Raw genomic sequence first — 24,923 nt, 5'->3', positions numbered from 1 at the left:
GCCTTGGATGGAGCAGCATAGTATTCACACAGAGAGAGACCTTCCATAGCAGACACTGGTTCCCCAGGGCCAGCAGGTCACTCCCCACAGCTATCTCAGGGTCTGTACCCACCTGGTGCCTCAGCTGAAAGACTCAATTCCCTCCCAATCAGGAATAGCTATAGGAGTGGGGTTGTCCAGGTGCACAAGTCAAGCAGGCATGGGGGTGGGGGGGACTTCCCACAAGGAGAGGGGCTCAGTTCCCAGCCACCATTAGTAAGGGGTGCTCTGGGTCCAGAATTGATTAGGCAGCCAGTGGAGGGGCCTGGGCAGCCCATCCTCCCCACAATTGCAGCTCTGTAAGGTGTTTCTGCAGGAGGAAACTTCATACAGGTTTTAACACAACTGTAGGTGAAGCCACAATTATCTCAAAAGTTTAATTAAACGGGGGGAGGTGTTAGCTTCACGGTCGATTGAAGACATATGTGTGTGACTCAGCAGACAGGCTGGAAGTCTATAGGACGGACTCTCCCCAGCATGGTCTCTGCTTCTCACTGTGAAAGGAGGGAACACGGGCTGGCAGGGCATCCCTCCTCAGTGGATTGCTTTTTCTGCAGCTCATGTGGAACAGAATTTCTTGGGAGCAGTTGGGTGCCGAGATTGGAGCCATGGGTTTTGAATGGGACAGAGTCCCAGCTCCGCTACTCTCCAACCCTTCTGTGGCCTCATGAATGAGACGTCATGACAAACACAGACCTGACAAGGTGGCTCCCAGAACTGTAAAGTCAACCCAACCCAGCACTCAGTACTGCCCCCAGCCAGTGCCAGCTGCATACTTTTATTTGTGTTTTGTTTTTAAACTTTTACTATGGTAAAATAGATAGACTGTAAAATTTGTCATTTTAATCATGTTAAAGGGTACCATGCAGGGACATTCCTTCTATTCTGTCTAGTTCCAGAACTTTTCATTGCCCCAAAAGGAAAACCCAGTACCCAAACCCACTGTTCCCTGCTACCTACCCTCAGCCCTGGCACCCACTGATCTGCTTTGTGTTTCTGAGTCTGTCAGAATAGCTCCTGGAAATGGAATCGCACACCACGTGGCCTTTTGTATCTGGCTTCTCTTACTCCATGTGAGGTCTTTGCGGTTCATCCATGTTGGAGCATGTATCAAGACTGAATTCATTTTGAGGGCTGAGTTAAATATGCCATCGTGTTTGGTACACCAGAGGGTCAGTGGAAAAGACGAAGACCCTCTACAAGATGGATTGGCACAGTGGCAGCAGCAATAGGCTCAAACCTAACTGTTGTGCGGATGGCATAGGGCTGGACAGTGAGTGGTCATTCGTTCTGTTGGACTTAGGATCTCTCTCTATGAGTTGGAACTGACTGGACAGCCCTATAACAATATGGCCCTACAGTCATACACCACACTGTGGATGAACACGTACCGCCATGAGCATGCACCTTTACTGCACTCTTGATTGCCGGCACTGCTGCAGGCCTCTGCATTCCACATATTCACGAGTCCACTAAGATTTGTCCCAGAAATACTTCCTGTGTGCCTTGTTAGGAAAATGGGCAGTGAGCACATGAACCCTGTTCTCTCTAAGGGGAGCTGATTGTGCAGTGACAGGAGAGAGCCTCAATGGAAATAATGATAGACTCAGGAAGTTGCAAAAACAGTCCAGAGGTCCTGTGTACCATCTTCCTTCAGCCTCCCCCAGTAACAGCATCTTAGGACATAGCTGAAGGTCATGATCAAAACCAGGAGACTGCCATGGGTGCCAACCGAGGCCCCAAGCTGGGAGAGGAGGCTGGTGGAGGGAGGGCTCGCCGGGCACCAGTACTGGTGACAGTGTAGAGTGATGGACGGGCATCCACAGCACCAAGACTTAGAAGAGGGCGGTGAATACCAGGACAGTCTTCTGAGGGTGGGTTAGTGAGATCCTAAGCTGCCTTTTTCTCTCCACAGGAAGTACAGCAGGCGTCCAGTGCCCAGCAGATGGAAAACCAACAGACATCCCTGGGGCCAGTTACCATGAATGAGGGGGGCCCGGTGGAAGGGGTGCAGACTGCAAATGCCCACCCCAAGCAGCCCAGTCAATTCTCCCCAGAGCCTGTGCAGGCCAGTGTGGTTTCTGTGTTCATGACATCCATCAACAGCTCCCAGAGTGGCCAGATGACACCCTCTGTTTCAGAGGGGGCCAGCCAGAAGCTTCCGTCAGAGCCAGGGACCAGTGCTCTCGAGGGTGGACTCGGCAGTTTAGCACCCTGCTTCTTAGCGGAACAGCAGGAGGACAGCAGCAGGCCTGGCACAGATGGGGCCCATAAAGAACCTCCGCCGAGCAGTGAGTCTGAAGGGAAGAAGCCCAACGGAGGAGCCCCCCAGGAAGAAAGAGAAGGCTTCCTGTGTGCACCTGGCCCCATTCCTGCCCCCGCCCCTCGTCAGGGGCTGAGCCCAGTGTCTCGGGACCCAGAGTCTGGGTCAGCGGCCCAGGACTGCCCAGACCAGGAGCAGACATCCAGCAAGACTGTCATTATAGTTTATGCAGATGGGAACACAGGCTCCACAGCTCCACCACCGGGGGCTCTGGAAGTGGCCAGGCAGGCCCCCAACGACGGCGGCCGAAGTGGGGCACTGCCGAGCTCCTCCGAGGCCTTGGGAGAGGCGGGGCCAGACCAGACCACCTGTGGCTCCTCAGACCCCACTGCAGCCTCCTCGCCTCTCATTCTTGAGAACCAAGAGCCTACTGTGGGTGTTGGTGATCCCAGCCTTCTCCCCCTGGAAGTGGATCCAGGTGCAGATGTGATGCCGAGCCCTAGTCAGAAGAGGCTAGGTGACGCGTGCGCACTACCTTCCCCGGCGGAGCCTGTAGATGGGAGAGCAGACGAGCAGAGCAGCAAGGGTCAGTTGGACCCCAAACCTCCAGGGTACAGCCTATCCCTGGGAATTACAAGCCCATCAGAGGATAGAGAAGTGGTGAATGCCCCTCCCCAAGGACCTTGGATCCGCACTGCTCAGGACTCTGCCGAACGGACTGTTTGGGGGTGTTCTTCACCCATGGAACTCGACTTCCTGGCCGACAGCCAGATACAGGGTGCCCTGGATACCCCAGACTTTGAAGCCCTACCTGAGCAGGTAAGAGCTTTCCTGACATCTGGCCGATATGCCCTAGAGCAGGTGCCAGACAGCCAGGAGCCCCACACCCACTCTGCAGATTGCCCAGTGGTGGAGGGTTTACTGGGCCCAGCAGTTACTTTCAGGGGTCTGGAGTTGCAACTCGGATGGGTAATGAGTAAGTGGTTTTCTGGACCGTTCAGGCCTGCCTGTGGGGGCGAGTTGAAGGGTTGAGGGGCCCCTCCACCCTTCAGCAGTCCTCCCTGGCTGCAAGCCCTGGGACCTCTTAGGACCTGCCTGCCTGACAGGGCTTGGGAAAACTGCCCAGGTGTTGTCTTTGAATGTGGAGTCACCTGTCCCTGATCACCTGTTGGGGCAGGTTGCTGCTTCATTTCAGCAAGTGCAACACCCCTGGCAGTTGGCGCCCCTGAGGCCAGCTGAGTGCTTGGCAGTCCCTTGTGGAGATTCAGGAGGTACTCTTTGCACACACCAGTGTGATCAAGAGACAAAGGGTAGCTCGGTACCTGCTGGAAGTGACAAGGTCATGTGTGGAGGAGGCTAGGCGTGCCCGGTAACTTTTTTGGGCCATCCCTGGTGAGACTAAATAATCCAGTCATTCAGCATCTATTTATGGAATAACTGCTGTGCGCCAGGGGAGCAAATCTGATGTGTTTCTTGCCCCAATGGTTCTTAAGGGCTCCACCTGCCTCTCTAAGAGGCTCTGATGCTTCAGGAGTTCTAGATGGAACCAGACAGTGAATGTGCTCAACTGTCACATTCAATTTATATGCTGAGGAACTTTGGCAGTCTGTTTCCAAACACTCAGCCATTGAAAACCTTATGTAGCACAGTTGTACTCTCACATACATGGGGTCGCTCTGAGTTGGAATTGACTCAAAGGCAACTAGGTTTTCACAAACAAGAGCACCTAAGCAAGCACAGGTATTCCATCCTGGGTGGTAGAGATGGGGCATGAGGCTGGGCTAGATGTGGAGGGGATACCTACAGATCTGGGTTTCCAGGGGCCACTTTCCAGAGCCATGGCCAGGGTCCTGTGACCATCAACAGCATTTGCCTATGTGGTGGTTCCTCAGACCCGGCCCAGCTGCCCATCGAGGGCCCAGTAGTTCCTCTCTGGTGGCCAGTGTCCTGGTGCCTGCCCATTCCAAGATGTTGTGACCCCGAATGAGATGGTATCATTGAAAGCCAGTCCCAGTGCAATCCAGTGTTAGTCCGGGTGAGGGACTGGCCACCGTCTGAATGCAATCACGGAATCTTGGCCTTTATAATTAGCAAACCCTCCTTGGCAAGAACTGCTCATGTTGCTCCCAGCCCTTGTCCTCTCGGACCGAGGGAATCAGCTTTGCCTAGGTGGCATCCAGCAGACAAACCTGTGAACCCTTCTAGAACAATCAGCAGCAGCTGTGACTTAGAGATTATCAAGTCAGAATGGTGGAGGCCAGGTGGTCAGGTCAGCTGGGGAAAGAGCCACCCACTTGCCAGGTTGACAACATTTGGGTGTGCTCTGTTTTGACTTGGGGCGTTCCTAAGCAAGTCCGGGCAGCCCAGCCACCCAGCAGGTTCCCATGGGAAGGCAGAGCCACACCCAGCAGCCCCACATGTGGGTAGGGGCTCTGGGGAACAGAACTAGGATTGAGGGAACAGTGACAACCATCTTCCTGTGACAAGTCACAGTGATCTGTGACCTCACATGGCATCAGGGGAGGAGGGGTACTGGGAGGCTGCACAGCAGTGACAGAGACTGGTTTTCCCTTAGCGGAAGGTTGGTGGCGGCATCTCCTAGCTGCTCCCTGTGGGGGCCTGGCAGATGGAGTCTCTGGAGGTGGTGAGTAGCTACCTTCAGTCAGTCCCCCACTCTCAGGACCCCAATTATTGTCTTACTATACTGTAAGGTCCTCTTGGCTGTAATCTTCATCACCAGAACTTTCTTTCATGAAGCCATTGGGTCATTCAGACCACCAACCTTTAGATTAGCACCCGATTGATCGCAAACCACTTGCACATCCCAGCTCCTTATTCCTGGATGAGCGGCCCCTTCAAACTGATCCTGGTCCTCTGTCAGCACTTCATTAAGACAAGTCCCCATGTGGATGAATGCCTGCAGACCCTGAGGCTAGCATATGGATCTGTGGAGAGTGAGAAAAACCCCTTGTAGCAAGGGAAAGTTTGATGGTGACGTAACATGGAATTGGATTTCAGATCACAAAGTCACCTACAAAAATGTGTTGGCCGGGTGCCCAGGTGACATCATGTTTGTCTACCCTGACACTACTGACACTCTGTGGTAGGAGCATCCCATGCTCTAGGATATTTAGTGGCACCCCTGGTTTCACGTCAACCTGTCCAATGCCAGTAGTACCCCACCTCCCAACAACCAAACATGTTTCCAGACATCGCCAAGTGTCCCTGTGGAGTTCAAGTCATGCCCTTGTGAGAACCGCTGGGTTACAGGAAGTCCTTTTTGTCTAGGATTTCTGAGAGGCTTTACTCTTCAAGAGATCAGAAAGCCTACTCTTTCTTCTGCAGAGTGATTGGTGGGCCTGAACTGCGGACCTTGTGGTTCACAGTCCAGTGCTTATCATATGGAGTCACTGCAGTCCCTTTGTTGTTGCTGTTGTTAGGTGCCATCGAGCCAGTACCAACTCATAGCAACCCTGTGCACAACAGAATGAAGCACTTCCTGATCCTGGGCCAACCTCACAGTCTTTGCCACATCTGAGTCCATTGCTGCTGCCTCTATGCTAATCCATGTCTTTGGGAGTCTTCCTCTTCTTTCAGTGTCTCTCGACTTTACCAAACATGATATCCTTGTCCAGTAAGTCTGAAGTATGAGAGACAAAATCTTCCAAGGAGCACTCTGGCTGCACTTCTTCCAACGCAGATCTGTTTGTTCTTTTGGCAGCCCATGGCACTTTCAATATCCTCCAACACCATAACTCATATGCATCAATTCTTCTACGGTCTTCCTTATTCACTGTCCAGCTCTCACATGCATATGAGGTTATTGAAAATACCATGGCTTGGGTCAGGCACACCTTAGTCCTCAACCTGACAACTTTGCTCATCAGCACTTTAAAAAGGTCTTGTGCAGCAGATTTGCCTAATGTAATATGTCGTTTGATTTATTGAATGCGGTTTCCATGAGTGTTGATGGTTGATCCAAGCAAAATGAAGTCTGTGCCAACTTCAATCTTTTCTCCATTGATATGGATGTTGTTTATTGGCCTGGTGGTGAGAATTTTTGTTTTCTTTATGCTGAGGTGCAACCCATACCAAGGACATGGTCTTTGATCTTTATCAGTATTTTGAGTCCTTGTTGCATTCAGCAAGCAATGTTGTATCATCTGCATACCACAGGTTATTAATAAGTCTTCCTCCAATCCTGATGCCACGTTTTTCTTCATATAATCCAGCTCCTCAAATTATTTGCTCAGCATGTAGATTGAATAAGTATAGTAAAAGAATACAACCCTGTCGCACACCTTTCCTAATTTTAAATCATTCGGTGTTGCCTTGATCTGTTCTAACAACTGCCTCTTGGTCCATGTACAGGTTCCTCATGAGCACAAGTAAGTGTTCTGGAATACTCATTCTTCACAATGTTGTCCGTAGCTTGTCATGATCCACACAACTGAAAGCCTTTGCAAAGTCAGTAAAGCATAGGTAAACATCTTTCTGTTATATTCTGCTTTCAGCCAACATCCATCTGACGTCAGCAGTGGCATCCTTTGTTACATATCCTCTTCTGAATCTGGCTTGAGTCTCAGGAAGCTCTCTGTTAATGTATGGTTGAAGCCATTTTTGTATTATCTTTAGCAAGATTTTACTTACATGTAATATTAACGATGTTGTCCGATGATTTTTTTAATTCCATTGGGTTCCCCCTCTTTGGAATGAGCACAGATTTGCATCTCTTCCAGTCAATTGGCCCAGGTAGTTGTCTGCCAAATTTCTTGGCATAGATAAGTAAGCGCCTCCCATGCCTCATTGGTTTGTTGAAAGATTTCAATTTGCATTCCATTTATTCCTGGTGCCTTGTTCTTTGCTTTCAATGCACTCTGGACTTCTTCCTTTAGGATCATTGGCTCTTATCATATGCTACATCTTCAAAGAGTTGAGCATCTACCATTTCTTTTTGGTACAGTGACTCTGTGTTCCTTCCATTTTTTTTTTTTTTTAATTGTGAACTGAGTGGTAGTTTACATGGGACAACATCAGCTTTACACCATCATTTCATTGCAATGATTACAATCTCCTCCGTACATCATCATTCAACAGTATTTGCTTCCATTCCCTCGGTTTTTGTTGTTGTTGTTGTTTTTTGTGGGGGTTGGGGGGAATGTACACAAAAACACTCAGGAATATATAATAACTTAAAAAACCAAAGAGCACATTTTGCAAGCCTGCCTCCTGGCTGCCAGCACTCAGTCCCTCTCTTTCCCTAAGTCTAGAGTCCTCATCTGCTCCCTCTCTCCATGTCCCCATCTCTGCCTCCATCTGATATCACTGCTTTTCTGGATAGGGTCCCACATTCCACTTGTGCTCTTCTCCCTTGATGGTCTTAGAGTCCTCTGTTTCTGGACTGTAAGAATAACTACTCCCCTGTTTTTGTTACAAAACTTCTACCTTTACAGTTGTGTCAGTCACAATTAATCATGAAAACAGTTACTCACTACTGAATCGTTATGAATCTTATCCCCATCTCTTTTCACCAGACTCATCTAGACAAAATGAAAATTTCAGTGGGGACTCTTCCTTCCCCTGCACACTCTTAAGCTGAATTCCCTCTTGAAAACTTGTAAGCCACTCACTTTGTGCCTTTATCGTCCCATTTTAGGTAGCTAATGTCTAGGTTGCCCATCCCTATCTATCCTGTCTACAGAGGGGATAGGATTGATACTTGATATGAAGACTCCTTCCCTCTCTGTTGGTATTTTGAGCTACTACAACCTGAAGTATAGGTCAAGTTCATCAAATTGTAGCTATTTACACTTGTTTCTTTTATCCAAAAAATGTTACTTATCTTCTTCTAGTTGAGTTATGATCATCAAGCCATCAAGGGGTAGGTTAAATGGGTACTAGCTGAAAGTTTGGGTGTTCTTGTGCATCTCCCCTCACTTCATATCAGCGGGATGCTTCACTCTCAGCTCTAGCTCTGCATGGCTATGTCCTTGTCCATGGGCTCAGGAGTCCCCAGGTCTCACCAAACTTCAGACCAACCAGCCTTTCCTTTTCTCTCTCTTATCTCCAGGTCAACGGGAATCTATGGAACATGGTAAAATTCAGCCCATTGTTGCCTTTCCCCCTCTTCCACTCACCAGTAAACCAACGTGGTCACCAGCAAGTTCATATACCTGCTTTTGTGTTCCCTTTGAGTTTGTCTTGGAGGGGGGTTTGTCCTGAAGGGACTTGATTACTTGCCTTGATGGCTTCCTGGTGAACAACTTGCTTGGTCTTGTAAATCTTATTTTGATGCTTTCTGCATCATTCAATAATTTGCCCAGAAAATCTTTCGATACTTCAAGTCAAGGCTTGAATTTTTTCCTCAGTTTCCTTAACTTGAGAAATGCTGTGTTCTTCCCTTTTGGTTTTCTAACTCCAGGTCTTTGCACATTTTGCTAAAGAGTTTTATATAGGTGTAATTTACATGCCATACAGTTGACCCATTTTAAGCATACAGTTCAATCATTTTTTTATAAGTTTACAAAATTTTGCGACCATCAACACAATCCAATTATAGAACATTTCCATCACTCCAGAAAGATCACTCCTCTTTCCTACCCCCAGCCCGTGGCCACTGCTCATCTGCTTTTGTCTCTAGGGGTTTGCCTGTGGCACTGTGGGTTAAGCCTTGGGCTGCTAACCAGAGTCAAATCCACCAGGTCCTCCATGGGAAGAAAATGAAGCCATCTACGCCCATACCAAGTCTGTCTCAAGCCCTGTGGGCAGTTCTCCTCTGTCTAGCATAGCTGCAAATCGACTCCGTGGTAGTGGGTTGGGTTGTTATGGGTTTGAGACCGTTCCTCTGAATGGACTCATGTAGAACATAGTCTTAGCCTCTGGCTTCTTTCACTGAGGAGTGTAGCCAAGGCTCATCCACCTTCCTTCTCATGGCTGAGTGAGTAATAGTCCATTGTGCCACTGTGTCCTTTCCTTTCCCTGTTCATTTGGGTGATTTCTCCTTTCTGCTGTTGTGTTGAGGGAGGGTCTTTGGAATCCAGGGACCCTGTGCACCGGTGGCCACAGACTCCGGCTGGGAAGGCCATCGTGAGAACAGCCCCCTTTCCCAGACTTCTTGTTCTCCCAGAACAGGCCAGCGATCCCGCAGCCCACCCACCACAGCCTCTGCCTCAGGTCATCTCCGTGACATTTCCCATGAAAACTTAGCCACAGCTGACATTGAAAATGCACACTTCTCACAGTGTCAGGCTCTCTTCTCTATCTCTTAGGAGTTTCCCCTTGCCATACCATATTTTCAAAGTCTCTTTCTGACACTCAACATGCTATCTTGTCTGGCCAAGGTCAATGACTTCTTCCATGTCCATGCTGTGCCCGCCACACAGCAACCCGAAGCCCCAGGTGGGCTACTCAGCCCCCTTCTGGAGACTGAAGTGTGCAGGCACCTGGTCACCCTCAGTAGTCAGGGACAGTGAATGTCTCAATGGGACCATGGGGCCTATAAGGAGCCTGCCAGGAATTGCAATACCATGGGACAGGGTGCCAGTGTCGGCCGGAAGAGGGACCAGGGCAGAAGTCAGGCAGCTCTGGTGGCCTGGCTGGCTCCTACAATGCAGTTCCCTCTGGCAGGGGTCCTGCCAGGTGTTCAGGGCAGACTGAGCCAGGCACCCACCTCCCTCCTGGGACAGGCCTCTCTTGGCCACGCCTTCCACATGTGTGTTGTCTCTGTCTTTCCAGCCATCTCCTGTGGGCAGCAGATCAGTCCCCTGCTGGCCTGGCACCAGCCCACCTGCTGATGGAGCCCCCATCAGTACTACCCAACCAAGGTAGGTATGGGAGGTGGCCTGGGAATCTCCATACAACGAGGCTGACCTTCAGCCCTAAAGTGTTATCCTACAACCAGATAAGAGAACTGAACCCCATATTCCATCCAAACTACATGTGTCTCTGTCCCCCAGCATTCTTATTCACATCAGCAGGGACCTGGGGTAGTGTCCCCATTATTCTTTGTTTACTGTGAACACATGTATATTTTCCTAGGGAGATATTCCAGAGCTTTCTGAGTCCTTAACAGGGCCAGGGGACCCCAACTGGGCAAAGTTAAGAGCCACTGTAGGGACAGCCCTGCCACTTCCTGCTCTGGTCTCCTTGGCTCTAGGCCTGGGTGAACTACCTCCTCTCCCTCCTGCAAGTCATGGGCATGGGGGAGTGCTCCAATCCAAACTCCTGGGGTGTCCTTTCCCTACCCTTCAAGGCCAGCCCACTGCTGTCTTCTCCTGTTACTTTACACTTGAACTTGCCTCCCTGTAGGCAGTGGCTCATCCATTATTCACAGCCAAGGTTCTGTCTGGGGATGGGAGAATGGCCTTGGCCCTTGGCTGCACTTTTCACTCTTCCCAGTAGTAAGGGAGTGTTTGTCTCCTGCCCTTGCACACTTTCTCAGCTGGTACCTATAGTACCACCTGTTCTCCCCACCCCTTCCCCTCCTCCTCCCCAGCATGACCGGCATGTGGAGGAAGCGGCCCTGTGCTGTAAGCAGACAGGCGGGGTGGGGAGATTTGTGTCTGAGTCTCTGATTCTCTCTGCATGATGCCCCCTAGCACAGATGGCAACTAGAGCCCCAGGGAGAGTCCTGTGGAGTAGGGTTTGGCAGTTCAAGGCTGAGTGAAACACCCGAGAGGTTCAGGTCCTGGGCAGCCAGCCACTTTGGGAGCTGAGGCAAATAGAGCAGAACAGGTTTCTGTGGCTAGGGCAGCAGACTTTAGGGTCATAGGTCATCAGCCATTGAGAACCTTATGGAGCAGTTTTTACTCTGACACACATGGGGGGGGCAGAGTCAGTCACTCACTGACAGATGGCTTGTTGTTCTGTTTCCATTAATGGGTGAGGTTTTCCACTTTCACAGCCCCAGGCTGTCTGAGGTCTAGGCTACAGGGATAGGGAACCAGGATGGATGCTGTGTCCAGGCACCATCTGACATAGTGGCAGTGGCTGCATTCAGTGGACTAGTGGGGACTGAGTCATGTCACCGCACTGTTAGAGATCAGGACACTGCCGAGCAGGAAAGGGCAGAGTTCAAGATCTAGGGAAAAACAACAGCTACAGGGTCCCATGAAAGAAAGTTCCACAAAATGACACCTCGTAGGAGCTGTCCCAAGCCAGGTCAGGCCTCTCCTCGCCCTCCCCCTCCTTTCTTCCCACAGGACCTGTGACTCCCGGAACAAGGGGATCAAGGCTGCGAAGGCCCCAGAGCTGGAGGATGCCACGGCCACCGTGTGTGGTCTTGTCATGGAGCTGTCCAATCTCAAGTGAGGGCACACGGTGGGACTGGGGGACCACCAGGGGCAGCAAGGGGGCTTCTGCCAGCCCACTCATGTCCACTGGCTACAGTGGCTGAAACATGAAGTTCTTGAGTGCTGACGCTTACTGCCTGTGAGGGGTGTGTGAGGGGGCCTGGAGTAGTGCACACGTGTTTGTGCAGTTGTCCACATTTATTCGAGTGTGCGAACCGGCTTGTGAGTGTACACAAGTGAGGATGCCTGTGAGAGGGCGAGTCGGAGGCAGGGCAAGCATGTACATGCACCCCACTCTTCCTTACTGCATCTCCCACCCCCATCTCGTCTCCCCCAGCCGGCTGATCATGAGCACCCACCGCGACCTGGAAGCCTGCAAGCGCCTCAGCTACCGGCAGGGGAAGCTGGCAGGAAAAATCCCTGCACCCTATGCCTCCAAGGGAGCCGGGAACATCCCTCGTGGGGAGCAGGCATGGAGGGACAAGTAAGGCTGCTTCCCGCTGGCTGACTGCGTGCCTGCGAGTTTCCTGGACAAGCTCGGGGCCCTTAGACAGTTCCTGTTCTGAACAGCTGGAAACAATCTCTCAGCTGGCCCTGGAGAGCCCAGGGGGTGGATGATTTGGTGTTTTGTTTCCCTCCGGTGTTCTAAGCCCCTGATCCCTTTCCTGGCAGAGGTGGCCTTGCTTCCCTGAGGTGGAGGGCGCCTGCGCCACCTGCTGGCAGCCATCTGCTCTGAGCCCCCCAGCTCAGATGTTTATCTTGGTTTGCAAATTTCACCTTAGCTGAGGTTATGGAAGGTTCTGTTTGTTTCTTTCCTGTATGAGAAAAGGACTCCCTTTGTTGGTTGTTATCTTGGCCTTTTTCCCAATTTCCATTTTCTTTTTTCTGGGGCAACTGTTAATAAATGACTAACACATCCCTAGGTTGGTTCCAGGCCTCCCAGGTTCTTTCATGTTCTGCCCTCTAACCAGGAACCTGTAACCCTTCTTTCCTTAATCTCCAGAGAACAGCGGCCCCTCGTGGTGATTTATTTCCTCCTTCCTGGGATGCAAGTCAGGGGTCCCACAAGTTAAGGCATATTTGAGTCTCACTCAAGGGTCTGTGTGTGGGCATGTGTGTATCTATGCTCTGGCATGCGTGCACACACACAGATGCCAGTACTCAGGACCCCAGTTGGGCTGGAAAGAAGTCATCCTGTCAAACACCCACCGGTTCAAAGATGGGTGCCACACACACCATCCCACACAAGCTTTCTTACCATATTGCCACTGTCTCCTCATCCCATTTTTCGTAAATGCTGCTTCTATTAAGTTAACCAGTGTAGCTCCTCTGGCCCAGACAGGGCAGGGCCTCTCACACCCTCCCAGGGCTTCACACACTGGGGAGACTCCCAGTGTGGGAGGGGAGTACGATCTCCTACCTCATCCCCTCCTCTAGGATATGCTCTGAGTAGTCCTCTTACTATTTCTTTTCTCCTTTCTCCTTGGGAGATGCCTCCTTCCACCAGGCTGCTCCCCCCCACTCTGGGTTGGAGAAGACAGGGGCAGTGGGGTCATGCCAAGTTCAAATCCTACCACAGTCCAGGGAGCCTGGGCTGTGGGTAGTCTGGCCCCCAAAGACAACCATCAGTTGTGGGGGAAAAGGTGGAGGGACTACCAGCTAGCTTTCCACTCTAGCTTCGGGCTGCATGGCCCCCATTGGAGGCAGGTAGCAGCTACCTGAAGGAGAACTGGACTGGATCACACACTTGCTGTGATGCCCCCCTGCACTCTAAGCAGATGCCCAAACCAAGCCCCAAGGCATCGTCCTGTTCCCTGCCGCCAGTGTGCTCCCAAGAATTCATCCTTCCCTTGTTCTCAGCTGCCAGGCATATTTCCTCATTGTCCATTGTTCCTGGGGTGCCCGTGGTAACAAGCATTCACAGAGGACCTCCTCAGAGAAAGATGGGGCTCAGTTCCCCTACCACCCCCACCCCCCCAGTGTGGGAATCCCACCAACTTTGGGGAGTTTAAAAACCTGGTGTCATAACACCAGCCCCCTGAAGATTAAAGTGCTTATCATATGGTGACAAGTTCTGGCCAGGCCCTGGGATGCCCACGCCTGTTTCCACACACGAGCAGCTTACAGGTTCAGATCCAACAGGAATTCAGAAGCCACAGGGAAGTGGGGGGTTAGGGTTAACACAGGGAGAGCTGATGCAGCTGGGAGAGTAGCGCCGCCCCCACCCCCGCCCCTTCCCCCACAGCATGAGACTCCAGAATGTCCAGTCCTCTATAGACAGCCTTCTGTGACACTGTTCCATCCATAATGCCATTTATTGAGCACTGATTCAATGTGGTTTAGGGGAAGGGCCAGCCAGGGGCACAGGGCTGGCAGTTGGATAGGGAAGGGTGGGGAGAGTACCTGGGATCCCTTTCCCTCCCCATAGGGGCTATTTTGACTGTGCTCCCAGGCCTTGATCCTGCCAGCTCCTGTGCTGGGGACCGGTCCTTGTTGGGTATGTCTCCCCTGAAATCCAGCCTCCACCAAGCCTGGGTCTCTGTCCTCTGGTTAAGGCAGGAGGACTCTGGGGGCGCCATCCTTCAGGAGCCGGCCCCCTAGGCAGAAGTGGAGGGACTACAAGAAGGCGAGGGGCCTGAAGACTTCACGGCACCTTTAGAACCTGGATTTTAAAAGGGGGGTGGGAAGGAGAAAAACACTTAAAAACAGAAAATAATTAAATGCTCCAAGTATTGCCATGGCTCTAGCACCACCTGGGGACTACTTTTGGCATAGCAACCAGGGGCATCCAAAGCCTAGACAAAGCACACTAAATACCCTCCTCACTTGCTCCATATGATAAGCACTGGATTGTGGGCCAGCCACTGTGTAGGAGAAAGATGAGGCTTTCTGCTCCCATGAAGATTTAAAGCTTCAGAAACTATACAGCCGGGATGGTTGTGAAGTGTCATCAAGTTCGTTCTGACCCATAAAGACCCTGTGTAGGGTTTCCGAGAAGCAGCTGGTGAACTTGAACCGCAAACCTTCTAGGTCAAACGGCTTTGCAGTCTGGTGCATTAACTCACAGCGCCACACCAGTACTCCATACAGCAGGTATGAGGAACCTTGTTTCTACCAAAATGTAAAACATCATTCATCCGCCATACTAAAATTACCAACTTAAATATTAGCTGCTATATTTGGTCAAACATTTATAAACTCACCATTAATGTGGTGGTGTGGTGTGGTGCTGTGGGATAACGCACTGGACCGGACCACAAGATCGATTTGAACCACAAGGTCACCGGTTCAAACTCACCATCTGCTCTTTGGAAACCTTATACAGGGTCACTTTGAATTAGAAACGACTCCATGGCACTTAATAACAGTGTGAAGGCTGGAGCTGCGGTTGCTTTGGCAGGCCAGACAGAATGATTTCTCCGGCCTTTAAGGCCTGGGCCCTGCCATCCCAGTCCATCTGTATAGGGGGTTGTTAGGAGTTGGAATTGATTTAACTGTTGCTAAACACTTAACAACAAACCCCTTGAGACAGTTGGGCTGTGGACCCTGATTTGTTACCTCCAGAGTAACTTACTCAGGAAGCCTTAGGCCCTCTTTCTGTCCATATCCAGCCAAGGGCTCCCCCAACCTTCCCTCCCTTACTCGGCACCTGTATATCTGTTACTGGGCTGGGGATCCAGGAAGGTGTTTTCCATTCAGGTAATAATTCTTGCTGAGGGAAAGGGATCCAACCCTGGCACCTACCACCCTCAAGGAGGTCAGAGTACCATGGAGGAGGCAGAACACACACCCCGCCCCGCCCCCCCCCACAGGCCCGCCTCTGACAGCAGACTCCCCCCCTAAAATAATTAAAGGGCCTAGGTCAGGTTTTTCTTTGAAAATCCCAGAGGAGCTATCTTTAAGCCTGGGGTCCTCAAAATCTGACCCTTCCTTGGGCCTGAAACTTTGGGAAAACTTTCAGAAGTACAAGATACTTAGGCCCCACCCTAGCCTGTTGAATTAAAATGTGAATTAAACATGATCTTGGGGGAAGTCTGAGGAGAGCTTGGGGCGGGGGGCTGCTTAGCCACTCCTGCCCTCCAGAGCACACCCAAAAACCATAAACTCAAAACTTGCTTCTGTCCAAACCTTCAGTGCTCTTGAATCCACACCCTCTCCCCAAGGTCTTCCACTCGGACACATAAACTTGTCTGCCTTTGCTTTTTATTTTATGACTATCCAATGTCCAAGCCCTTGAAAGGGACCCTGCCACACACATGTCCCGTAGGCCCCTTTGACTGCCTCAAAATCTCACAAACGCACACTGCATACACACATCCCCTTCCTCCCTTAGACAGGCAACAGCAGAGCTTTACCAATTACCAGAACAAGCCCTACCCTTGCATGGGAGTCCTGCACACCCACCCTGGAGCCTGGGTGCCACTTCCCTGACCCCCACCTGACCAAATGAGGCCTTCAGAAGTCACTTCTTCTAGGAGCCCCTGGGCTGGACCTCTATTCAGCACCCATCAGCCTGCATTTTAACTGTTGCTTTCCCATCTGGTACCAGACATGCAAGCTGGCAAATGACTCGATGCGAGGAAGCAGGTTCAGAGCTTCATCAGACCACACAGCTCTAAGTGCCCAGTGGGACTGGAGCCTTGCCAGATGACCCATGTCTGGAAAAGGACAGCATTTTCTTCCATAGGTCCAGAGAGGGAGAGTAACTAGCTAAAGGCCACACAGCAAACCTGGCCCCAGCTTCTCCATGCCAGACACCACTCTTAGAATTTGATTTGAAGTCTCTACAATGATCCTTCACCCTTCCCTAGCCCTCCAAAGTGGGCACTGGGGTGAATCCCACTTCACAGAGACCCAGCGGGGTACTGGCCCCCATCTATAGCACCACCCACCTGCTCCTCCTCTGCGATGTCCTGCGTCCTGCATCCTTGGTTTGTCAGGTCGGGTGAGCCTCTTGCCAGCTGAGTTGCGGGTGGTGTAGCTGTAGACGGAGGTGTAGCCCTGGCCAGTGAGTGGGCAGAACCGGCGGGTGTGGGCACGCTCTCGAGTAGCACCACACTGTGGGCACACATAGTCTCGCAGGATGGGACAGAGCACCCGGCCCGCCTCGTCCTTGAGCACATGGGACTGGTAGATGGCCCGGGACTCCCCATTGTGCTTGCAGAAGGAGCACAGGCGCTCGGGAGCCAGGGACGATTCTGGGCAGGATCTCTGATCCCCTGGACCTGGTGCTGGCTCTGGCTGGGGGTCTAGCCTGGTCTCTGGCTCCTCTTCCCCACGCAGAGCCCCCACCAGTTGTGCCAAACCCAGGTAATCTGTCCACAGGTCGAAGGTCCCCATGCCTGGGAAGTGGGGGGCACAGGCAGTGTGGCAGAGAGAGAAGAAATCTTGCCTACAGAATTCAGCCCTTCAGCCCCTTCCTCCCTGCCCCTCCCTGGAGCCTGGGAGTCTGGGCTGTCTGTTCCCTTCACTTACCTCCAAGGGGGTGAGAAGGGGAGGAGCAGGCTGAGGGAGGCTCTTTATTGTAACAGGGGGGCTTCCTGATGCCCCCCATCATTGCACCTGCCCAAGGGAGGCACTGGTCTCCCAAGTGGGCTGAGGCAACAAGATGCAGACTGTAGGGGTGAACTGGATCTGGACCCACACCCCCAAAGGGCCCTGGGGGGGTTCCTGCCCTGCCAGCCAGCCAGGGGAAAGAGGGGCTGGGAGCCCCACCCCAAAGATAGACCTTGAAGTATCCAGAAACTGGTCTGGGGGAGGGGTAAGATGCCCCTGGGCCTTTGAGTAGATTGGTGATATTTAGCAACTTGTGAAGTGGGAATGGCCTCCCAGCTTCCGGGTTGTGGAGTGTACCCGCCCTAGGACATAGTGTGAATATGTGAGTGTGTGAGTTTGTGTGTGTGAAACAAAGCCATGCAGGGGTTGTGGGAAAGCCGGAGCCTGCATCCCTAGGCAGGCATCACAGAGCAGGCTAGTGGGGGACCCCAGCACCTGGCATCTCTTTGATCCTCCCCAGTCAAATGAGACCCCATCTCAGCCTACAGAGAGTCAAGTGTGCTCAGGAGTTACCCAGGCAAACACAGCTATGTGAGGATGTACAGACAGCAAGCCAGGAGGGCAAAATGCAGTCCTAGGACCTGCACCCGGTGAAAAGGGGCTATGCTGAGACCCCTTCCTCATCCATTCATTCATTCAAGAAATTTCCATTGGGCCCTCCAGGGAACACAACTTAGGCCCTCTTTCAAAAAGGTTTCTTGCCACCTCTCTCTAACCTAGTTTGCCCCCACCCACCTCCCCAAATCCCAAGGACTAAGAAGCTGGAGAGGGGCTGAGAGATTTTGGAGGAACCTAGGAGGTTCTGTTCCCCTCCCATCCACCTAGGCGGTGTCTAGCCCAGCCACAGTGACATTCATCCTGGTGTCTAGCCCAGCCACAGTGACATTCATCCTCCGGTGGGTCTGGCCTCCAGTTCTCACAACCCACCGACAACAATGAATGTTGATTGTGACCTTCTGTTGTGGCCTAGGGGAAGGGTATGGCCAGCTTCCTTGCCCGCCCCCCCACCCCCAGTGGTGGCAGTGACAGGCAGATGGCAGTTCCAGGCCTCAGGGTCCACTCAACGGTCGATGGTTTGCCTGTGCTGCCCAAACTCACCGACAGGTTGAATGTTCCCCCAAACCCTTGGTGGCTTCTCCAGGGACCAGGTGGTGGAAGGGTGGAGGGCAAGGAACCCACAGTGTGAGGGGGTAAAGGGAAGAGAGTAAGTACCCATTGGCTCATCAACTCAGCCAACAGTTACTAGGTGCAGTAGGATCAGCACTATATTGCAAACCACAAGATCAGCAGTTCAAACCCACCAGCTGCTCCTCAGAAACCCTATATAAAGTCCCTATGAGTCTACTACTACTACTAACTGCCCCAAGCCAGAGAAAGTCACAGGTCACATAGAAATACCAAAAAAATAAAATTCCTACTCACAGTGACTCTGTAGAGGACAGAACAGAATTGTCCCATAGGGTTTCCAAGGAGCGCACTGAACTTGGAACTTAAGAGTTCATCAGCTGCTTTACAAGAGAAAGATGAGGCTTTCCGCTCTTGTGAAGACTTAAAGTCTCAGAAACCCTAGAATGGGTCACTATGAGTCTGAGTCAGAACCAACTGGAAACGAACTCTAAGGCACTTAATAACAATAGGGTTTATGAGGCTAGCATCTTTACAGAAGCAGATTCACATTTGGAGCGGCCGATGGATTCAAACTGACAACCTTTTTGATCACAGCTGAGCACTTAATCACTGTGCCACCAGGGCTCCTCAATAACACTAAATAATTATGTAGCCCTTGTACATCTTGCAATAGTTACCAGAGGTTAAATCAAGTCATCCTGAAAACAGCGCAGGAAGGGGTGTAGCACCCCATTTGTCTGTAGTGGAGTCTGAGGCCTAAGGGCACTGCTGCTGAATGGCAAAGAAGGTATTCAGCAGGCCCCAAGGCCCCAAGAAGTCTGAGCACAGCACCCCTCCCCTAGGGCATCCACGAGCCATAAACAAGTTGCTTTAATACAATGTAACACCTTAGACACAGAGCTCCGCAAGTTATTTTTGAGTTTCTAACATGAGGGTGTCAAAATGAGGCCAAACCCCACTAGCCAGGACCAGAGATGGTGGGAATCCACCTCCAACTGGGTGTATGCCCTTCACAAGAACAGCCCTCCAGGATGTGGGGCGGTGCAGGACTCTCCCTAGGGCTTTGAAACAGGTTGCAGCCAGTCCAGCCTCAAGCCCTGACCCAGGCAAGATATTGCTCCTCCCCCCCCCTCCCTTCAGAGTTGGGTGCCTCACTCCCTAGGGATCCCCAACACTCAGACCTACAGGTTTACTCCAGCCTAGTGACTACCAGAGGGAACTGGGAGGTCATGCCCTACCTGGGTGTGGGAAAACCCAAGATGGCCTAGCAGGGATATCCAGAGGTCCTGGCCCTCCCTAGTGATACCCCATGGCAAATTTGGAACCCCAAGTGTGCAGAGCCTGGTTGAGCCACAAATTGCCCCTTCTTTGAAACTGAAGACACCCCACAGTTCCTGCCCACAAAATCCCCATCCATAACCCACCCCTCAGAAACATTCAGCCAAGGTCCCTCTAGACGCCTCCCCCGCTAAAGCCTATCCATCTGGAATCCCATGGGCCCGCCTCCTAAACTCAATTTCCCAGGTCCCTTCTGGCCAACTCCAGGCTCTACTCTCACAAGCCCACTAAGGGTCAGCTTCTGGAGAGTCCCTCCCCCTTATAATCACACACACACACCCCAAAGCCCACCCACTTAGACCACTACAGAGTCCCAAGCCGAGTCCTTGAAGCCTAGAACTCCCGTAAGCCAACATGGAGCCCGACCCTATTAGCCCACAAGAAACTCCCCTAAATTTATCTTGGAGCTCCTTCACACCCCATCTCTGTCTGGAGCTTGAGATGGGAGACCCTCACCTACACCCATCCATCCTGGCCCACAGGGTGGGTGGGTGGTGGCCCAGGGCTGCTTCCCTTTAACCTCTGAAGCATTTGGAAGCATTTGGTCCCTTCAGCCCAGGGCACCTCTCCCCTGAGGAGTAGAAAGGGACTGAGTGAGGCTCTGAAGATGCTGTGGGGTTTCCTGCTTTGAAGACTGGGTGGGTGCTAAGAAGGTGAATGCCTCTAAGTGGGGGAAAGGGAAGGGGCCGACTGGGAGAGCAAAGATTATAATCCCAGACAAAGGATAATAATGATTTACATGCATCACCTCATTATTGTGTTGTTGTGACATCAAATTGGTTCCAACTCATTGTGACCCTGTATAGGTTTTCCAATGGAATCCTGGTGTGGCGCTGTAGGATAAGCACTGGACTGTTAACTGCAAGGTTGGTAGTACAAAACCACCAGTTGCTCCTTTAAAACTCTAGACAGGGTCCTTATGAGTCAGAATCAACTCCATGGCACTTAACACACGGTATCCAAGAAGTGACTGGTGGGTTTGAATCGTGACCGTGTGATGAGCAGCCCAGTGCTTATTCTACAGAGCCACACCGGGACTCTGCCCCGTTGTTGTTGTCAATGCCATACAGTGGACTCACAGACAGCCAGTATAGGATTTCTGAAGCTGTAAATCTACTGGAGCAAAACCCCTCATCTTTCTCCTGTGGAGCGGCTGGCGGGCTCAAACCAAAGATCTTGTCAGTTTGTAGTCCACCGTGCAGCCTTATTGTTGTTAAGTGCAGTTGAGTTCGGTTCAGACTCATAGCGACCCTTTATAAAGTTCCCAAGGAGCCGTTGGTGAATTGTTTTAAGTGCCATAGAGTTAGTTCCGACTCATAGTGACCTTGTATAGGGTTTCCAATGAGCGGTTGGTGGATTTGAACCGCCAACCTATGGTTCAAACAGATCTTATGGTCTAGTGTTTATCCCTATATGTCACTACAGCGCCACACCAGGAAAGACCCATTTTGCCGGTATGAATGGTGAGGATCTGAGAATTGAGGGCAGAGGGGTTGCAGCGGTGGTTCCAGAAGCTGTAATAGTTGGTCATCAGGAGTGCAACCCCATAGGGAGGTGGCCTGTGTCTCAAACACCTTCTGTGCTTGTTTTCCCTCTGAAGGCATTGACGTTGACCTGCCTAGGAGGAGGATCCTGCAAGGGTCTCCCCAAGACTGGAAAAGATCGTCTGGGGAGTCTTATACCGCGGCCAGAGGGCGGGGCTGCAAGCCCAGGAGGTGGGAGGGGCCGAGCCTGTAGGGCCGCGGGCGGGGCTGTCTGGGCCTGCGGGGTCTGCCTGTCTGTCTTTGTCTGCCCCGGGTTGGTCGCGTTGCTTTCCCTCCCTCTGCGTCTGTCTGGGTCCGCCTGTCTCTTTGTTAGCCCGGGGTCGCCTGTCTGGGTCTGGCTGTGTATGTATGTCTCCGCTGTCGGGGTCCTCCCGTGTGTGGCTGGCCCTGTGGGTGTCAGCACACGTACGTACGTGTACACACACACACACACACACACAAAACACCCGCCTGCTTCTGACTGTCCCTCCTGCCAGCAGTCCCCAAACCCTCTGGGGTTGCCTGGCCTTCCTGTCCAGACTCTGACTGGGGTTGAGACTGGTCTACCTTTGAAGCCTGGTGGGGTGTGCTGGGCTGGAGGGGCTCTCATTCTGCTGTTTTCTCCTCCTTCCGCCTTTGAGAGGGTCTGCCTGGGGAAGGGGTCTGGAGCTGAGTAGGGGTGAAGGGAAGGCTTCCAGAAGCCACACAGCCCCCTCCCTGTGTTCTGGAAGACAGGACAGCTGTCAGGTCTGGAGATCAGGGTCAGAGGTGAGAGGTGGCAACAGAGCTAGATGGGCAGGCGCTGTCAAAATGCAGAACAAGGGGTGGGGGAGGCACCAGGGAAACACGAGGCCTGTGTGTCCTGTGTGTGTTCATCCATGTATGTGTGACCCACTATGCCTGTGTCCCTGTATGTTCCTCTGTATGTCTGTGTGTACCTCTATGTGTTGCTGTGTCTTTGTGTCCTTCTGTATGTGTCTGTGTCCTTTTGTATATAATTATATGTTCCTACATGTCCTCCTGTGTCTGTGTCCCTGGATCTTCCTGTGTATGTGTCTGTGTATCTATGTCTATGTGTCCCTATGTGTATAGGTGTCTGTGTGTCCCGGTCTGTCCCTCTGTGTATCTATGTCTGTGTGTGTCTATATATCCCTGTGTGTCTCTGTGTATCCCGGTCTGTCCCTCTGTGTGTGCGTCTGTGTGTCCCTGCATGTCCTTCTGTGTGTTCCTGTTTCTCTGCCCCTGTGTGTTCTCTGGGTCTCTGTATTTGTTTCCTTCTCTGTCTATGTATCCCTGTCTCTGTGCCTGTCCTGGGGTATGTGTTCTGTGTGTCTATGTCTCTCTGTATACGTGTATATCTCTGGGGGGGGGTGTCCAGGTGTGTTGTGTCCCTCTGTGTCTGTGTATGTCCCTATGTGTGTATGCATGGGCCTGGGGGGCCCGGGGCTGTGCTTGGTCAGGCAAAGGGTCCATTATTAGGGTACAGTGACAGAGTGACCCCCGAGGGGGTGCTCATCGATGGCCCAGGCTGTCTAAATTAGGGACAGGGGCTCCTGGTTTTGGTGACAACTGCCTGGCCTCTCAGGTTCCCACCCCACCTTCCCTTCCCTATGATGTCTCCCGAACTTTCTTTCCAGCTGCTTCATGCAGGAGTCCTCAGACAGGGAGGGGGCTTGTATGTCCTGCCTAGATGGGACAGTGGGTGGGTCAGGAGCTGGAGCTGCCCTCTCATAACTCACCAGATGTGGGGTCAGGGCTGGGAAGTGGCAAGGATCCTCCACATCCCTGGGTTAGGGGCTAAGGACGCTAGAAGAGAAATTCAGACCCTTCCAATAAGATCCACTGTGCAGGACCACCCTGGGTCAGTCAGGTGGACTCTGTGAAGGAGGTGACAGCTGTTTGTGGAGCTGGGTGGGCCATGGTATCTGTGAGTCCAGGTGGGTCAGTGGGTGTGCCGTGTGTATGTCAGGGCTCCTGTGTGCTTGTCGTGTGTGGATGTCAGTGTGGCTGTGGGTGTGCTTCAGGCTAATTGTGGGGAATTGTAGGTTGATGTGTGAGCCTGGTGTCCGTGGGTGTCTGGTGTCTGTCAATTTCACCATGGGTGATTGTAGAATTGGGGACTGTGTCACCTGATTAAGATCTCCACACACACCTAAAATACCAGTTCTAGGAGAGAAGAGATTTTTATCACTTGTTCTTAGCTGTGCCTCACACAAAGCAAATGTTCAAGAAGCAAGCATGGAATCTGGGTATCAAGGTGGCTGGGGATTTTTGCATCCCAGTGTCCATTTTCCTGTGTCCACACAGACCACAAACTATGTGTGCCCAGTATTGGTAAAGGTGTATGGGGTATTGTATCTGTGCTGTTCCAGCTGTATGAGTGTGTGTCAACACACCAAGTGTGTTGTATCAGCACTCTTGGGATGTCCATACCTCTTTGGTGGCATTGATTTTACTGTGGACACCGGTGTGTCAGCGTTCATGAGGGGACCCACTGTCAAGATGTCTCTTAAGGTCTTGTACTATCTCAGTGTGTATGTGTGTGTGTGTCCTTGTTGGGCAGGGGCTAAATGTGCAGGTCTGTGTTCTCTTGGATAACGGTGTCTGTGTGTCCTTACGTGGGGAGTTTATATAACTGTGGCTGTCAAGATTCCCTTGGGGGACCATTTGTGGGAGAGTGAGCATTCATGGGTCTGTGTGTGTCAGTGTACGCATAAGGCTGTGCGTCCTCAGTGTGACTACTGTAGGGGGTGGCAGAATATTTCCAAGTGGCAGCATGTTCGTGGTATGAGCCCTTCCTAGTGACCCCATCATTGCTGGTGTTTTGTGCGCACACGTGGCTTTGTTATTGTGGGTGACTATGCACGTGTGTGTGCCAATGTTACTGCAGGTGACCCTCGGTGTGTTACTGGGATGTCTAATATGTCCCTCATGTGTGTGACTTGAGGGTCCGGTCCTCCATGATTTCAGAGACTCTAATTGTGCCTCAGTAAATGTCTCTGTCAGCAGTCACAGTGGGGGAGATGGTGGGCATGAAGATGGGGTAGAAAACCTCAAGTGTAATGGGGGAACTTTCCCAGTCCTATCAGCCAATGAGGGGACTTCTCCAGTCTCCCACCCCTCCATCAGCACCTCTAGGGCCTGGTTCCTGGAAGGCTGTCCTGCCCCTTTAAAATGACTCTCTGAGCAGGGGGATTCGGGGCCATTTTCTCTTTCTTAGCCAATTCTGGAGGGCGGGTTTCTCTTCTAAAACCTTCGCCCCTGTAAACACCCAGCAGTCTCTGCTAATGACAGGCCAGCGGCGGCCCCGGGGAGGGGGCCGTGGCTCCCGCTGCAGCCCCCAGGCCCGGGTGTCGCCAGGCCCAAGCAGGGCCGCCCGCAGGGATCTGTCTCTGCGGGGCTAGAGCAGGCCCTTGTGCCCATGAACTTGGTCGGGGACGCCTTTCCGAACGTATACAAGTCGGAGCCTCTTCCAGCTCTGAATTTCCGAGGCCCACACTCGCTAGACTCCCCCAAGAACAAAGCTCGCCGCCACCGGACACGGCCCTCCCGCCGTCAGGTGTCCGCGACCCCAGCACTTGGGCACCCACGCCCCCATTATGCGTACCCGCCCTGCGGGGACAGCTCGCGCGCCCTCCCTCGGTGGCCCCGGCTCGAGGATTTAGGAGTCTGCCCTCTTTCAGGAGTCTGGTCCCCGGTGTCCCTGCTCCGGAAAGCGAGACACAGAGATGCCACCGGACCTCCCCGCCCCCTTCCCAGCGCCGCAACAATGGAGGGCCGGGCCGC

The 24,923-nt window shown here is 52.1% G+C and overlaps 2 protein-coding genes across 2 annotated transcripts; one reads left to right on the top strand and one right to left on the bottom strand.

The window, feature by feature from the left end:
- The first annotated feature begins 1,759 nt into the window (after positions 1–1,759).
- On the top strand, positions 1,760–12,328 carry LOC102830052 (chromosome unknown open reading frame, human C19orf57). Its single transcript, XM_006874314.1, has 6 exons — positions 1,760–1,825; positions 1,955–3,121; positions 10,037–10,125; positions 11,503–11,607; positions 11,930–12,076; positions 12,265–12,328. Exons 1-6 carry the CDS (start codon positions 1,760–1,762, stop codon positions 12,326–12,328), a joined length of 1,638 nt encoding a protein of 545 aa, XP_006874376.1.
- Positions 12,329–14,142: 1,814 nt separating this feature from the next.
- NANOS3 (nanos homolog 3 (Drosophila)) lies at positions 14,143–16,932 on the bottom strand. Its single transcript, XM_006874313.1, has 2 exons — positions 16,485–16,932; positions 14,143–14,189 (listed from the first exon to the last, which is right to left on the bottom strand). The coding sequence occupies exons 1-2, from the start codon at positions 16,930–16,932 to the stop codon at positions 14,143–14,145; spliced, it is 495 nt and encodes a 164-aa protein (XP_006874375.1).
- Between the last annotated feature and the right edge of the window lie 7,991 nt (positions 16,933–24,923).

Source organism: Chrysochloris asiatica, unplaced genomic scaffold (genome assembly GCF_000296735.1).
Source record: "Chrysochloris asiatica unplaced genomic scaffold, ChrAsi1.0 scaffold00268, whole genome shotgun sequence".
In the NCBI taxonomy this organism is placed as follows: Eukaryota; Metazoa; Chordata; class Mammalia; order Afrosoricida; family Chrysochloridae; genus Chrysochloris; species Chrysochloris asiatica.
The sequence above is the reverse complement of the archived record's forward strand: the minus strand, read 5'-3'. Positions and strand labels throughout refer to the sequence as shown.